At 39.4% G+C, this 12,744-nt stretch overlaps 1 protein-coding gene across 1 annotated transcript in view; it reads right to left on the reverse strand.

Moving 5' to 3' along the window:
• The window catches only part of Naaladl2 (N-acetylated alpha-linked acidic dipeptidase like 2), a 1,189,909-nt gene that overhangs the window by 223,844 nt on the left and 953,321 nt on the right, over positions 1–12,744 (reverse strand). The window contains exon 11 of the mRNA XM_026789752.1: positions 7,025–7,171. Within this exon, the coding sequence (XP_026645553.1) occupies positions 7,025–7,171 (147 nt within the window). The remainder of the gene's footprint in view (positions 1–7,024; positions 7,172–12,744) is intronic.

Raw genomic sequence — 12,744 nt, forward strand, 5'->3', positions numbered from 1 at the left:
AAAAAAAATCCCATTGTCCCACAGCATCTGTATTTTTATTTTTGTGCTCTTATGCAGGTCTGTATACAGGACTGTATGTATTAATACATATATACTTATATGTGTGCACATACATGTGGAAGCCACAAGATCAACACTGTGTGTCTCCCTCAGAAATAATTCACCTTATTATGAAACAGAATCTCTCATTGGGACTTGGGGATTCATTGGATTAAGCAGGGCTTAATCACAGAACCTCAGGAGTATCTGTCTCTGCCTTCACAGTGCTGTGATTAAAAGCATGCACCACGACACTCAGATTTTAATTTGATTATGGAATATCACCCAGGTTCTAATGCTTGCCACCAAGCAGTAGGCCTATGAAATGGTTCCCCAATAATTGATTAATTTCCAAATTTTCCAGCTATTTCCATTAATTTATATTATATTTAAGTTAATTATTAATAATAATTATGCAATATTTATATTTAAATGTATACATATTATAGCAATGCTAACTAAAGTATAGTATTAATATTGTATTATTTATAAAGCAAAACTTATAATGGAAGAGGATTCTTAGTGCCTTTAGATGTAGACACAGTTGGAGACTCTTAGAGAAACAAATGAGAAAATAAAAATACCATCTGTTTTGAGGTGATAACGTGATTAGGTTTTCTAAAATAAGCTAAGGCTATGGTTCTTAGGTTTTCGAAAATAAGCTATGGCTATGGTTCTAGATATTAAAGAACCCTTTCTTTTTGTTTCCAGTGACAGCAATTTAAATAGAGAAGTTTCAAAACGCCACTTATTAAGCTTTCCTGGATAAACTGGGAGAGGAAATAGAAGGGAGGGGATGGACGATGGGAACATGAGGACCTAACATGGCTGAGCTGGCAGAAGGAAAAGAGGAAGAGCAACAAAAGAGATAGAGGGAACCATTATGGAGGTAGGGAGAATCCTGGTGCTAGGGACATTTCCAGGAATTCACAAGGATGACCCAGCTAAGACTCCTAGAAAGTGTGGAGAGGGTGCCTGAAATGGCCTTTCCCTATAATCAGATTAGTGATTACCCTAATTGCCACCATAGAACCTACATCTAGTAACTGACGGAAGCAGATGCAGTGTCCACCAACCAAGCACTGGACTGAGCTCTTGGAGTTCATTTGAAGAGAGGGAGTGAGGTTCATATGAATAAGGGGATACAGGTAAGATCATAATTGGGAAAGTCTGACCTGAGCTAGTGGGAGCTCATGGACTCTGGACCAACAGCTATGGAGCCTGCATGGGACTGAAATAAGCCCTCTGAATGTCGGGGTCAATTATGTGGCTTGAAAAAGTTGAAGGGGGCACCTAGCAGTGGTACCAGGACTTATCCTGGGTGGATGAATTGGCTTTTTTTGAGGCCATTACTAATAGTGGGATATTTTACTCTGTCTTGATATAGTGGGGAGGGGCTTGGTCCTGCCTCCACTTGGTATGCCTGACTTCACCCCTCCACCCACTGCAGCAAGAGCAGATGGGGGCTGGATAAAGGGGAAGGAAGTTAAAGAAGGGGAGAGAGGGGGAGCTGGAACTGGCATTTAAGATGAAAAACTTTTATTGATTGCTTCTATAAGATATTGCAAAATATTAGTAGAGCATATGTAGAAATAAATGGTAATTATTCTAGTTTCTAAAGTCTGGAATTTTGAACTGACTTTTGAATGGCGATCATTTGTTAACCTAACAATGCCATGACTATGTTCAGAACAGAAAATAGAAGTAGTAATTTATATAAAAAAACTTTGCTCTTCTGATCAGAATAAATCAAAAAAATATTTAAACTCATATCCTTGTTTGGATATGCATGCATTTTGCTACTGCATTTGGTGTAAAAATGAATTGTCAGCTTTTCCCCACAAAATTACTGATTGTTAAAAGTTTATAACTGCACATATATATACTTTTCTGTATATTGGTCTAAGAGTCAAATTCACCATAAATTCATTCAGCTTTTAAAGAAAATTAATATACTTCACTATGCCTTTGATGCTCGCTAAATGATGTTGAAACAATTATGACATGGCTTTTACTATTTAAAAGCCATAATACACTTTAAACTCATTATTATGAAAATATTAAGCCCTGGATTATAGGTATATTGGGCTTAAAATGGAATTTCTCAAGTGGAAGTGCAAGAAATACAAGATTAAGCAGAATGAGGAACCAGAGCTTGAACTGGTGCTATAAAACTTGGTGAGCATAAAGATCTTATGATGTTGAGGACTCAAGAACAATGGCAATGGGTTTTTGATCCTACTGCACGTGCTGGCTTTGGGGGAGCCTGGGCAGTTTGGATGCTCAACTTACTAAACCTGGATGGAGGTGGGCGGTCCTTGGACTTCCCACAGGTCAGGGAACCCTGATTGCTCTTCAAGCTGATGAGGGAGAAGGACTTGATCGGGGGAAGGGGAGGGAAATGGGAGGCGGTGGCGGGGAGGAGGCAGAAATCCTCAATAAATAAATTAATTTACAAAAAAGATCTTATGATGTGCTAGGAAAGGTGGGGCCTCTGACATGCCTTGCAGAGAATAAAAACACAAATCTAGAGCAAACATTATGTCAGACAGTTGGTAAGTGACTGAGCAATGTGCTTGGACCACCACTTATCATAAATACTACACCCTTAATTGGAAAGCATCTGTCTTCTCATTTTCTCTGCGGCAATCTCTATTTTCTATTTAAACTGTGAAGAATGCTTCTACTAACAGGTGCAGCAGCGTTTATAAATTTAAAAACTTATTTAAATGAAGTTGAAAGTCAGGTATGTTTCAATTAAATAGGGCAATATCTTATAAGAAGGAATCGACTGCCGTTTGGCAAATACGTTGATTCCTGTGGATTTGTGAGCTTTAGTTACTGGAAAGCTAAAGATGCAGAGGAATGGCAAAGATGAACTGTGCTTTATGCAATTTCAGTGATGCACTTGAATGCACAGAAATGAGGAAGAAAAGTTTCACCTGAGAATATGAGTAATGCACAAAATTTTAATACATATTTTTAACTGCTTGATTTCATTAAAAGCAAAACTAATAATATCCAATGTGTGTAGCAAACTATCCCTTTGCAATAGCTTATTTTTCTAAAATTTAGTTTTCATGTGGTTCAATTGCTATAGCTAAATGTAAAGAGGGCCCCATGTATTCAGGGTTTTGTTTTCACCAGTTCAGTTAGCTATAGTCAACTTCGATGCAAAAATACTAAGTGGGAAGTTTCAGAAATAAGCAGTAAACTTTCATTTGCATGCCGATCTTTGTAGTTCGATGTTCTGTCCTGCTTAAAATGTGAGTGTCTTTTTACCCAGTGGAGCCCAGCTTCCCATGCAACTTCTTGTAGTGCTTTACTTATCAGGAGTTAGATTCTCTGTCCTATTACTACAATACATCTTATTTAATAATGATTCCTGACGGCAACAGTAACAATGACAACATCTTTAAAATAGTACATTGTTATAATTATTCCAGTTTATTGTTCATTGTTGATTTTTATCTGTGTTTAGTTAAGAACTTATCTTTATTTTAGATTTATTTCTCACATATTTAGAATTATAAAAAAGGGAAGGTACAAAACAGTTTATGGTGGTGGGAATATATAGGAGAGATCCCTTACACAACAGCAGGAGAGGAAGCAAAAAAAAAAGGGTAGAAACAGCTATACGTACCAGCCCTTGCTTAATCAAACCAGGCCTTCTAAGGCCTATACAGCCTTCACACTAGTGTTATAAACTGGGGACCAACTGCAAAAAACATGAGCCTGTGGAGAAAATTCCAAATTCAGAGGGGAAGAGCAGAATGTGCTATTTTATGTCAATTTTGTTTCTTAGATATCAGTAAAGCATCAGAGGCACAGACACACATGGACTTGAGAAATAACAGATCTATAGAAACAGTGTTGATTCCTAGCCCTCTGGGACACTTCTCTAAACACAACATGTGAAAATTAAATTTGTGAGAAGAATCTAATTTCCTTGACTACTTTACTGATTGGCACAGTAAAATATTTTAATATCCTACATGAAGCTTTTCAATATTTAAAATTCCTCTTAATATCTGTGTACAAATATTGATAATAGGCTAACACAGAAAGTAAAGGTTAATATCTGTTCTTCAGAGAGTGTACATGAATCATATCATCATAACCAATCCTATTTTGTAAGGGACAAATCTATTTTTAAAACTTCTCCCCACTTAATCACCATAAGCAAGGTCATTTGTCACTAATACATGGGGGACTCTACTAATTACTTTTGTAGAAACAAATACAATGAAAACTGATTTGGAAGACAAGAGTTAGGCATTCTAAGTGTAGTTTGTAACACTGTTTGGGTCTTTCAGCGTAAGGCCCTTCTGTAGGAGAGACACTGGCTTACAGGAGTTTCCCAGTGATAACAGCACAGCGTAGCCCCTCATTTCCCATCTGCTTCCTCTCATCTGCTTCCCCACATTCTCCGGCAGATTAACCCCAGAAAACATCTGTTCACCTTAACGATGAAGAGCTCTTACCTCACACACGGATGTGTGCTTCCCAATTATCTGGCAATACTCCACTAATCTATGGACCCTAAACCCTGACAAGAAATTGTGCTAATCACGATGGTTGACGGGGTCTTAGCATGAGCACAGAGCTCATTCACAACCTCATTTAATCCATAGCACAGTCTAGAAAGTGTATTCCAGAGTAAACGAAAGCACTTCATCTAAAAAATAAATCTGGAATTCTGGGAAGAGGAAAGTTCATTTCCACAGTCCTGACCCAGCCACAGAAGAAGCAAGATGTGACTGCCTCTCTGAATAAGGTACTGAGCCATGTGGCTAACACAGACAAGAATAATGGGCTAATATAAGCTATAAGAGTTAATAAGATGCCTGAACTAATGGGTCAATCAGTTTATAACAAAATAAATGAATAAATCCAAGAGACTTGTTTTTTTTTTTAATCTGTCTTGTAGGGTATTTACTCAAGTCCTACAGCTATGCTAGAATACTTGTGGCTGAAAACTCAATGAAAATGAGCTAGGTGCACAAAACAGAAGCTACCATTCAACTGGAGAGCAAGATGGCAGTCAGGTATGCTAGGACTTCAGTAGTATGAGGAAAATTCAAAGGTATTGTGCAGGAAAATGTAGATGTTATTTCTTATCTTATGTTTTTCAATTTTCATTGATTATTTGGGAACTTCACATCATGAACCCCAAGCACACTCAGTTGCCAGTTCTCCCAAATCTGTCTCCACAACCCTCATGATCCCCACTCCCACATAAAAAAAAAAAGAAGAAAAAGAAAGTTCAATTGGTGTTGCCCATATACTCATTAGGGCATATTCAAACTCCCAGTGGCAAACCCCTTAAGCAAAATTGAATCCTTCCCCACCCATAACCCTTCCAGAAGCCACCAACTGTGGATAACTACTCTTCAACATTCTTTTCACAATTTTTCAGAGTTCCCTTCAGTGGCTTTCTATGATTTTTTTTTTTTTTTTGGCACAGAAACCTTCTACATCCCTCTTTCTCAGCTGTGAGTCTGCAGTCATCAATGCCATGGCAAACATAGATTTCTTATCTTTTACAATCAAGGAAGCACAGACCCTGGACTTAAACACAATCTCGGGAGAAAGCAGAATGTGCCAAAGACTTCAGCATGGTCTCAGGTAGCAATACAGACCACAGACATCAATCAACACAGCCCTCTGCTGCTGCATGGGCCATGGACACCACCATAGCCCTCAGGGGCCGCACAGGCCAAGGATATCAACATGGCTTCAGGTGACAGTGCAGGTCATCGACTTATTAATGTGCATATATTGAGTTTGTGCAAAAGAACCAACATGTCTACATGCGTATACAGTCTTTTCCAATCTGGTGAATGAAGTCAGAGCAATGGCTAGCAGATGAAAGTACCTGCCACAAAAACCTGACGAGCTGAGCTCAGTTCCAGAGTCCACTTTGAAAGGAGTGAACCTACCTTTGAAATTTCTCCTCAAATTCTGCATACCTGCTGTGACAAGCACACCCTTCATGTTCATACAAACAACCACAATAATTTTAAAATATGTTTCAAGATGGTGGATGAAGATCTTAACTTAAACAAGTAAATCTGAAGTATTACTCTACATTACCAGAGTTAATCTCCCCACAATAGGATTCTCCTGGAGTTTGTTGCCTCAATGAGATAGTGGATAATAATCACTGTCTCCAGGGAAACAAGAGTGTAGAACAGAGAGCTGTGGATAATATAGCATTAAGCCCTGCCAAGTCTACTAGAATTTAGGAACTGCATAACTGGAGATGGGTCTATGTAAACATAACTTAAAAGTCTTTGCTAGACATATCTACATTTAAGGACCATAGTACACTTCACTATACTTTGTAGTCAATGTGTTGTCAAGATAATAATGTCCTAAAGCAGAGTGTTCCAGAACCTCTCACAGACACATGAACAATGTGTGCAAGAAGGTTTTGATTTACTTGGAAGCAGCTTGCTGATTCTCAGAAATAGTAAAGGACTCAGTTCCAAAAACTAGATAAACAAGGTTAGTGAAAATGAATCACACTTTCACATTATTCTTTGGAGAAAAGGTTTTCAGGAATGCAAACTGTTCACAAACTTTGAGAGCTAATCCACAAGACTCACATTAACACGGAGCACAAGAAATGTATTTCCCCTCGGGCACAGAAGGAGAGTCTTCTGCTCATGCCATGAGCTTCTGTCAACACTGAAGTCTACAATTGCTCTGATGTTAATCCAACAACTGATGTTTCTTGCTGCAAGGCTCTCTATGAAAATGTGAGCAACAGGGTAAGTCTTTCTAAACGGAATCAAACACTCTTTAAAGCTCATGTTTCCAAATAATATTTCAAAACCTCTAAAAAAAGATTATTTCACAATGAAGCCCCTTCCTACAGTGACCTATTTTGTCTGAAAGATGAATACAAAGCTATGTTAAAATAAAATCTGCAGATCTGCTACATTGCAAGTGAGTGCTTCCCATGTTTAGAGACAATTACCTCTAATGTTTTGATGTCCTCATAAGTAAACTGCACAGCTGGAACTCCAAGATGGTTGATGAAATAATCAGCATCACCTTGTATCTGTACAGAGCTGACGTTGGCTCCTGGGCACTGAGATTTTCGGGTACAGTTGAACTTAATTGTCTGAAAAACACAATTTAAATACTGTCAACATCGACTCATGCTTCCCAGATAGTTTGGAAATCAGTGTCACTCAAAATGTGGCCCCAAGATCAGCAAATCAATGAGCTAATGTTGGGATGCAGGTGACCAGGCTTTTCCCTTCAATGGGACCGTTGGAAGTAGGGGCAGCAATTTGTTCTCCAGTGGGAAGGTATCCTGGCAGCTGGGAGCCAAGGAATACCACAAAGACACTGTAAAAGTAGAAACTTAGAGCCCTGATCTAAGGAAATAATGTCCCCAATACAAGTATAACAACTCTACTCCAGCAGGGGCCATTTTCCCCAGCAGAATTACTACAGCTCTGCTTAGGTCCCTAGGAATGTAACAACTCTGCTTCACTAGGGGAAAGTTTCCCTGGCCAAAGTGTGTTACAGTGCTGCTCTGCTCCAGTCTGCTCCAGCAAAAGTTGTTACAACCGGGCTCCATTTCCTGCAAAAAAAAAGGTCACACCACACAACAAACCTCAGTCAAGAGATATACTTGACTTGGAAAGAAAGAATTCAGAAGGGTGGCTGCCTCTGGTGAGAAATAGCCCATAATAAAATTTTTAACTTTGTATTTGTCGGCTCTCCTGACATTTATTCTTCATGTAAATAAGCAAAAGTCTTGTGGATTGAGCCATTTGACTCCTTAATTAGTAGCTATTGAACTTTCCTGAAATGCTTTAAGCAAAATGTCTATGAGACAAACAGGTAGCTGGATTAGCCTTATGCCAGCACCAAGAACGCCTCCAGCTAACTATGCAAAAAATGGAAGCTGACTGTCCTGGTGCTCTGAAGCACAGCCTCAGCCAGTGCTGTAAGAGACTGTCTACAACAGACTTGTAATCACAAGCCTCAGTGAATTGTGTCCACCTTGACCAGAGACAAAACAATTTCCTGGTGCAAGAATGACTCTGACTGGTTATAAAATGAGACAGTGGTTTGTTCAAAAGACTATCGTTGTTGTAATTGGCCCAATACTTATAGTTGGTCCAAACTAAGTGACCAAATGACTGTGATTGGTCCATACATTCTGTAAATGAGACATCTGGATTAACTCTTCTGAGCTGTGTCTACTGAGCTGCTTAGGCCCATTAGTTTCTCTACAGTAGTCTTTCTTGACTACTTTAGTAATATGAACTGCCTAGGGGAATAGTAACGTAGTGATAAAGTTTATTACAATGCCTGATGGCAAGCTGAAAGACTGATGCAGTTATGCTGACCATAGGCCTGATCCTGCGGGCTCAAATACTGCGTGGTATTTGGATACTTTGGATCTGGTGACACTGGTGTAAGGCTCCCGAATTGCCCAGCTTGTATTCTGTACCATGTTTCCAATCGTCAGGCTCTGGCTTCAAACTCAGAGTATCAGAAAACTACTGTTTGAGTGTTGCAGATCCCGCTAGAGATCCTTCTGGCCACAGCAAATTCCTGAGTATTATTTACTATGCCCTTTATCCAGAACTTAGGGCCCTACCAGGTCCTCCCTCTGAGGATCAAACCCTTGGCCCTGACTCTTGGACAGTGTTCTAGACATCTCTTGGTGGGCCTGGCCTGTATGTTTGCTTCTCTAGTTCTTTACAGGCTTTATCAGTTCACTTCCATACCATCCCTTTTTCTCAGCTTTTCCCTTTCTCTTCCTTTCCACCCCTGCTTATCTGCGTGTGTTCAGTTACCATGATGGGGAATATTTTTTTTACATATGCAAAGATGTGTTGCGTTTGTTTAACTATGTGAAGATGTGTTGCTCTTTTACTTTACCTGCCTAAGATACCTGATTTCTCTAATAAAAAGCTGAATGGTCAGTAGTGAGGGAGGAGATAGGCAAACTTCCAGGCAGGGAGAGTAAGGAGGAGGAGGAATTTAGGCTCAAGAAGAAAGAAAAAGACACAACAGGGAGATGTCAGGGGCAAGACAGACACGTGGAGAAAGCAGGAAAGTAGGACAAACAGAAGGAAACCAAGGTTAAAAAGCCGTGAGGCAAAGCATAGATGAAAATAAACAGAGTAAATTAAAGCTGAAAGAGCCAGTGGGACAAGCCTAAGCTATGACTGAGCATTCATAATTAATGTCTTTGTGTCTTTATTTGGCAGCTGGTTGGTGGCCCAAAAAAAATTCCAGCTACATTATCATGTTTCCAAGCACTGGGCTCTATTTTCTTGTTTTCTTTTACAATTTAGTAGCAACTAACAGGAAAATGTGAGTTACCTGTTTCTATGGGATTGCATCTGCAATCTGGGTTAGAAGCATTTCTCTGTCAAATAATAGGCCAGTGTAGAGAGTAGTAGCTAGTTGATACCATTAGATGGAGGAAAGGAGTAAGGAAGAGAGAAAAGGAGGAAGGGAGAGAGAGAGAGAAAAAGAGAGAGAGAGAGAGAAAAGAAAGAATGAAAGGAAAGGAAAGAAGCCCAACTATATCAAATCCACTTATTAAATGCTAATTAATATTGCTGCTAAGTTCAGTTTCCAAAGAGTACTTTAGTGGAGTGCATCTGATTCATACCAAGTAATTGACTGGAATAGACTAGACCCTCAGAAGCACTAATGTCTGAGAGGGGAGTAAAGTGTTGTTTGCTTTATTTTCCTAGAAGTTAAATACCGTGGGAGATGGAAGGTTGCAAGGAAATTTGTGCAGGTCAATTAACTTTTTAAATTTATTTACAAGGCTGAGTAAATTCTTATTAAGTATATTATCTAAAGAGTTCAAAATGAACTAGATTTAATGTTTGGTAACAAACATTTTTATTCCAGTTCATAAAATAAGCAAGTTCAAGCAACAACTGTGTCTGTCAATTGTTTCATTTCTTCATGCAAGTCTGCCGAGGACCAGAAATGACATTACCGTCCCAGTTCTTGGAAGTCACAAAGCAAGACCTCAGTAAATGAGCATATATGTGAGATATAGACAAATTAGCTTAGCATTTATAGTAATTGAGAAGTGGTGCTAAGTCATACTGACAAATATTTTTAAATACTTTTAAATTTGTAATTATTTATTCTTTCTCCATACATGTGTACATTTTATTATACCTCATCCTTTCTCTCCTACTGTTCCCCATTCTTCCCCTCACATCTCCCACCCAACATCATGTTTTTGATAGTAAGACTGGTAGATGATATAGATAAATATAGATTAGACATAGATATAGATAGACATAGGTACTGCTGTGGGATCTTTTTGGAATAATCAACCTGACACCAAGGAAAGTAGAAGAGAGGAGATGTCACTAGTGGACCTAAGCCAAGATAGTTCCTAAAGAGCTTCCACCTCAGGTGCAGTTTGCTTTCTCATTTTCTGCTCTAGAACCACAAGGAGAGGAGGGCTACCATGCAGGCTATTACAGAAGTGCATATGGCAGTCAGCAGATTTAAAGGGCAATGACCCAGAGCTTCAGCAATTTCTCTCTCTCATTCTGTCCCATGTAGCCTGTGAAGTCATACTTGGCAAATAGCCAGTATGAGCAATGCTTTAAGTAAATTGCTGTGTGAGCTCCTTCTGCCCCTTCAGCCAATAGCCTTTAAGATATCAGCCCACTTGGGCGTGATCTCTTTTGCTTTAAAAAGTAGCTGTAGCCCTGCTCTCACTTTTTTACTTCCAGCTCCCGCTTCCAGCTGCTAGACTCTGCTCCTATTCACTCAGGACAGTGATCTGTAAGTTTTCCCCTTACATAAATAGCTCTTTTATTAATCATAATTCCATACTGGTATGAGACTGTTTTGTGACTTACACCATCAGTAAATCACTAAAAAAATCAATAAATCAGTATCAAATAATTGAGCCTTTTCACCTTATTTTTACTTCAGTATCATAAACTAAAACATTTTAATCCTGTTTTGGCAGCTCACACTTATAACTGCAGTGCATAGGATGATGAGGCAGGAGGATCATCCACATTGTGAGACCAGGCTGGATTACATGGTGATTTCTATGTCCTTCTTACTACAGTGTCAACTCAAAAACAGGTTTTAAATGCTTTTAAAGGATGTGTTGCTGTTTAACAGCTCAAGTGTTTTATTTATCTCATATTCTCTTTCCCTGCATAAAGAGGAATTCATTCACTAGTCAAAGGAAATCTAATGACTGCTTGTGCAGGCAACGTGCATTTAAAAGGTAAGAATTACAGTCTATTATCACTATTAAGTTAGATCTTTATTTTCACTTCAGCCATATCTTCTAACCTCAGCTGTGTAAAGTGACTCCATCCCACTGGTAGCACAGTGGTTTCCCCAGTGCAGTCATGTTGTTTACAGTAGTGAAAATAATTTCTTACTACAAACACTATGCCTGCGTCATTTACTATAGACTCTGTATGCCAACCTCATTCAACTCCTGAAAGCCTCAATACAAAGCACATTGTTAAGTCCACCTGAGAGGGTGGTCTTGGATGATATTAAGATCTGAGGAAAGCAAGCCCTCATCCAGCCAACTGAAGCTCTGGATGTAGTGTGCAGGCTGGTCCTCCCAGGAGGCAGGGGCAACTTGCTTGCTTGAGTACAATTTCGTGCATGCATGTATCAGTCTTGGCAGCAACAATGGCATGGCAGATACTGGATAGCTGAAGCAAAAGAAATTCTCTTTTAGTGGATCTGGGGGCTAAGAAAAAGCTATCCAAGTACTGTAATAGTCAACAAGGCTGAGGATTGGACAGAGAGTAGTTCTCCTGGGTCTTCAAGTGTCGAGAACAGAAAAACCGATGTCTATTGCTTTTTTAATGAGTGTCAGCTCCATCCATTAGGGCTCAGCCCTTCTGGTCCAATTCCCTCTCTGTATGGTGGTGCCCTCTTTCAAACCCTCCAACATTGGCGATTCCATATACAAAAGTGCAAGCAGGGACTTTCTTCTTAGGTTCTTCAAGATGCACTATCTTGAAGTGTCTATGCCAGTCTAATGATTATATTTGATTCCTCTATTTCTCCACAAAAGAAGGAATGAGTTCCTCAGGTCATATGCAAAGTGTCATTTGAATACCACGGAACCGAACTGTCTCTCATTTTAAGGGAAATGATGATTTGAAATGAGGTACTGGATGATAACTCCTCCAGTGTCTTTGCTTCTCTGAAATGTCCTCATTAAGCTTGGTGTCCCTCACTCTCATGATAAACTGTTTCTTCATGAATTGCAAGCTTAACCTAGAGAGACAAAGCCCAGAGCTCCCCAATACTGTATTCTGATTTCATCTAAGTGAAAATGAGGGTTTACTGGAAACTCACAGCACCCTCAGCCCCCCACCCCCCACATGCTGTCCTCTGGCTAACATATGAGATCCAGGTACAGTCACCCTGGATACTGTCCCCATGGGATCTCTAATGACCAGAACAGGATAAAGATTTTATGTCTCTGTGAAAGATAACCAGTCTGGCCTCGCATGCTGTTCCATGCTGAAGAACCGGCTGACATAACATAACTTTGGCTATTATTTCCCCAGCCTTCTTGAGCTCTGTCTTAAATAGCTTCCCTAGCCTCCCAGGCAGTGCTATTTTAAATAATATGGTGTCAGCACTTCTGTGATAGATACCAGCTGCCAAGCATTAAAAAAAAAAAAAAAAAAAAAA

The sequence above is a fragment of the Microtus ochrogaster genome, chromosome 1 (genome assembly GCF_000317375.1).
Source record: "Microtus ochrogaster isolate Prairie Vole_2 chromosome 1, MicOch1.0, whole genome shotgun sequence".
NCBI classification, from domain to species: domain Eukaryota; kingdom Metazoa; phylum Chordata; class Mammalia; order Rodentia; family Cricetidae; genus Microtus; species Microtus ochrogaster.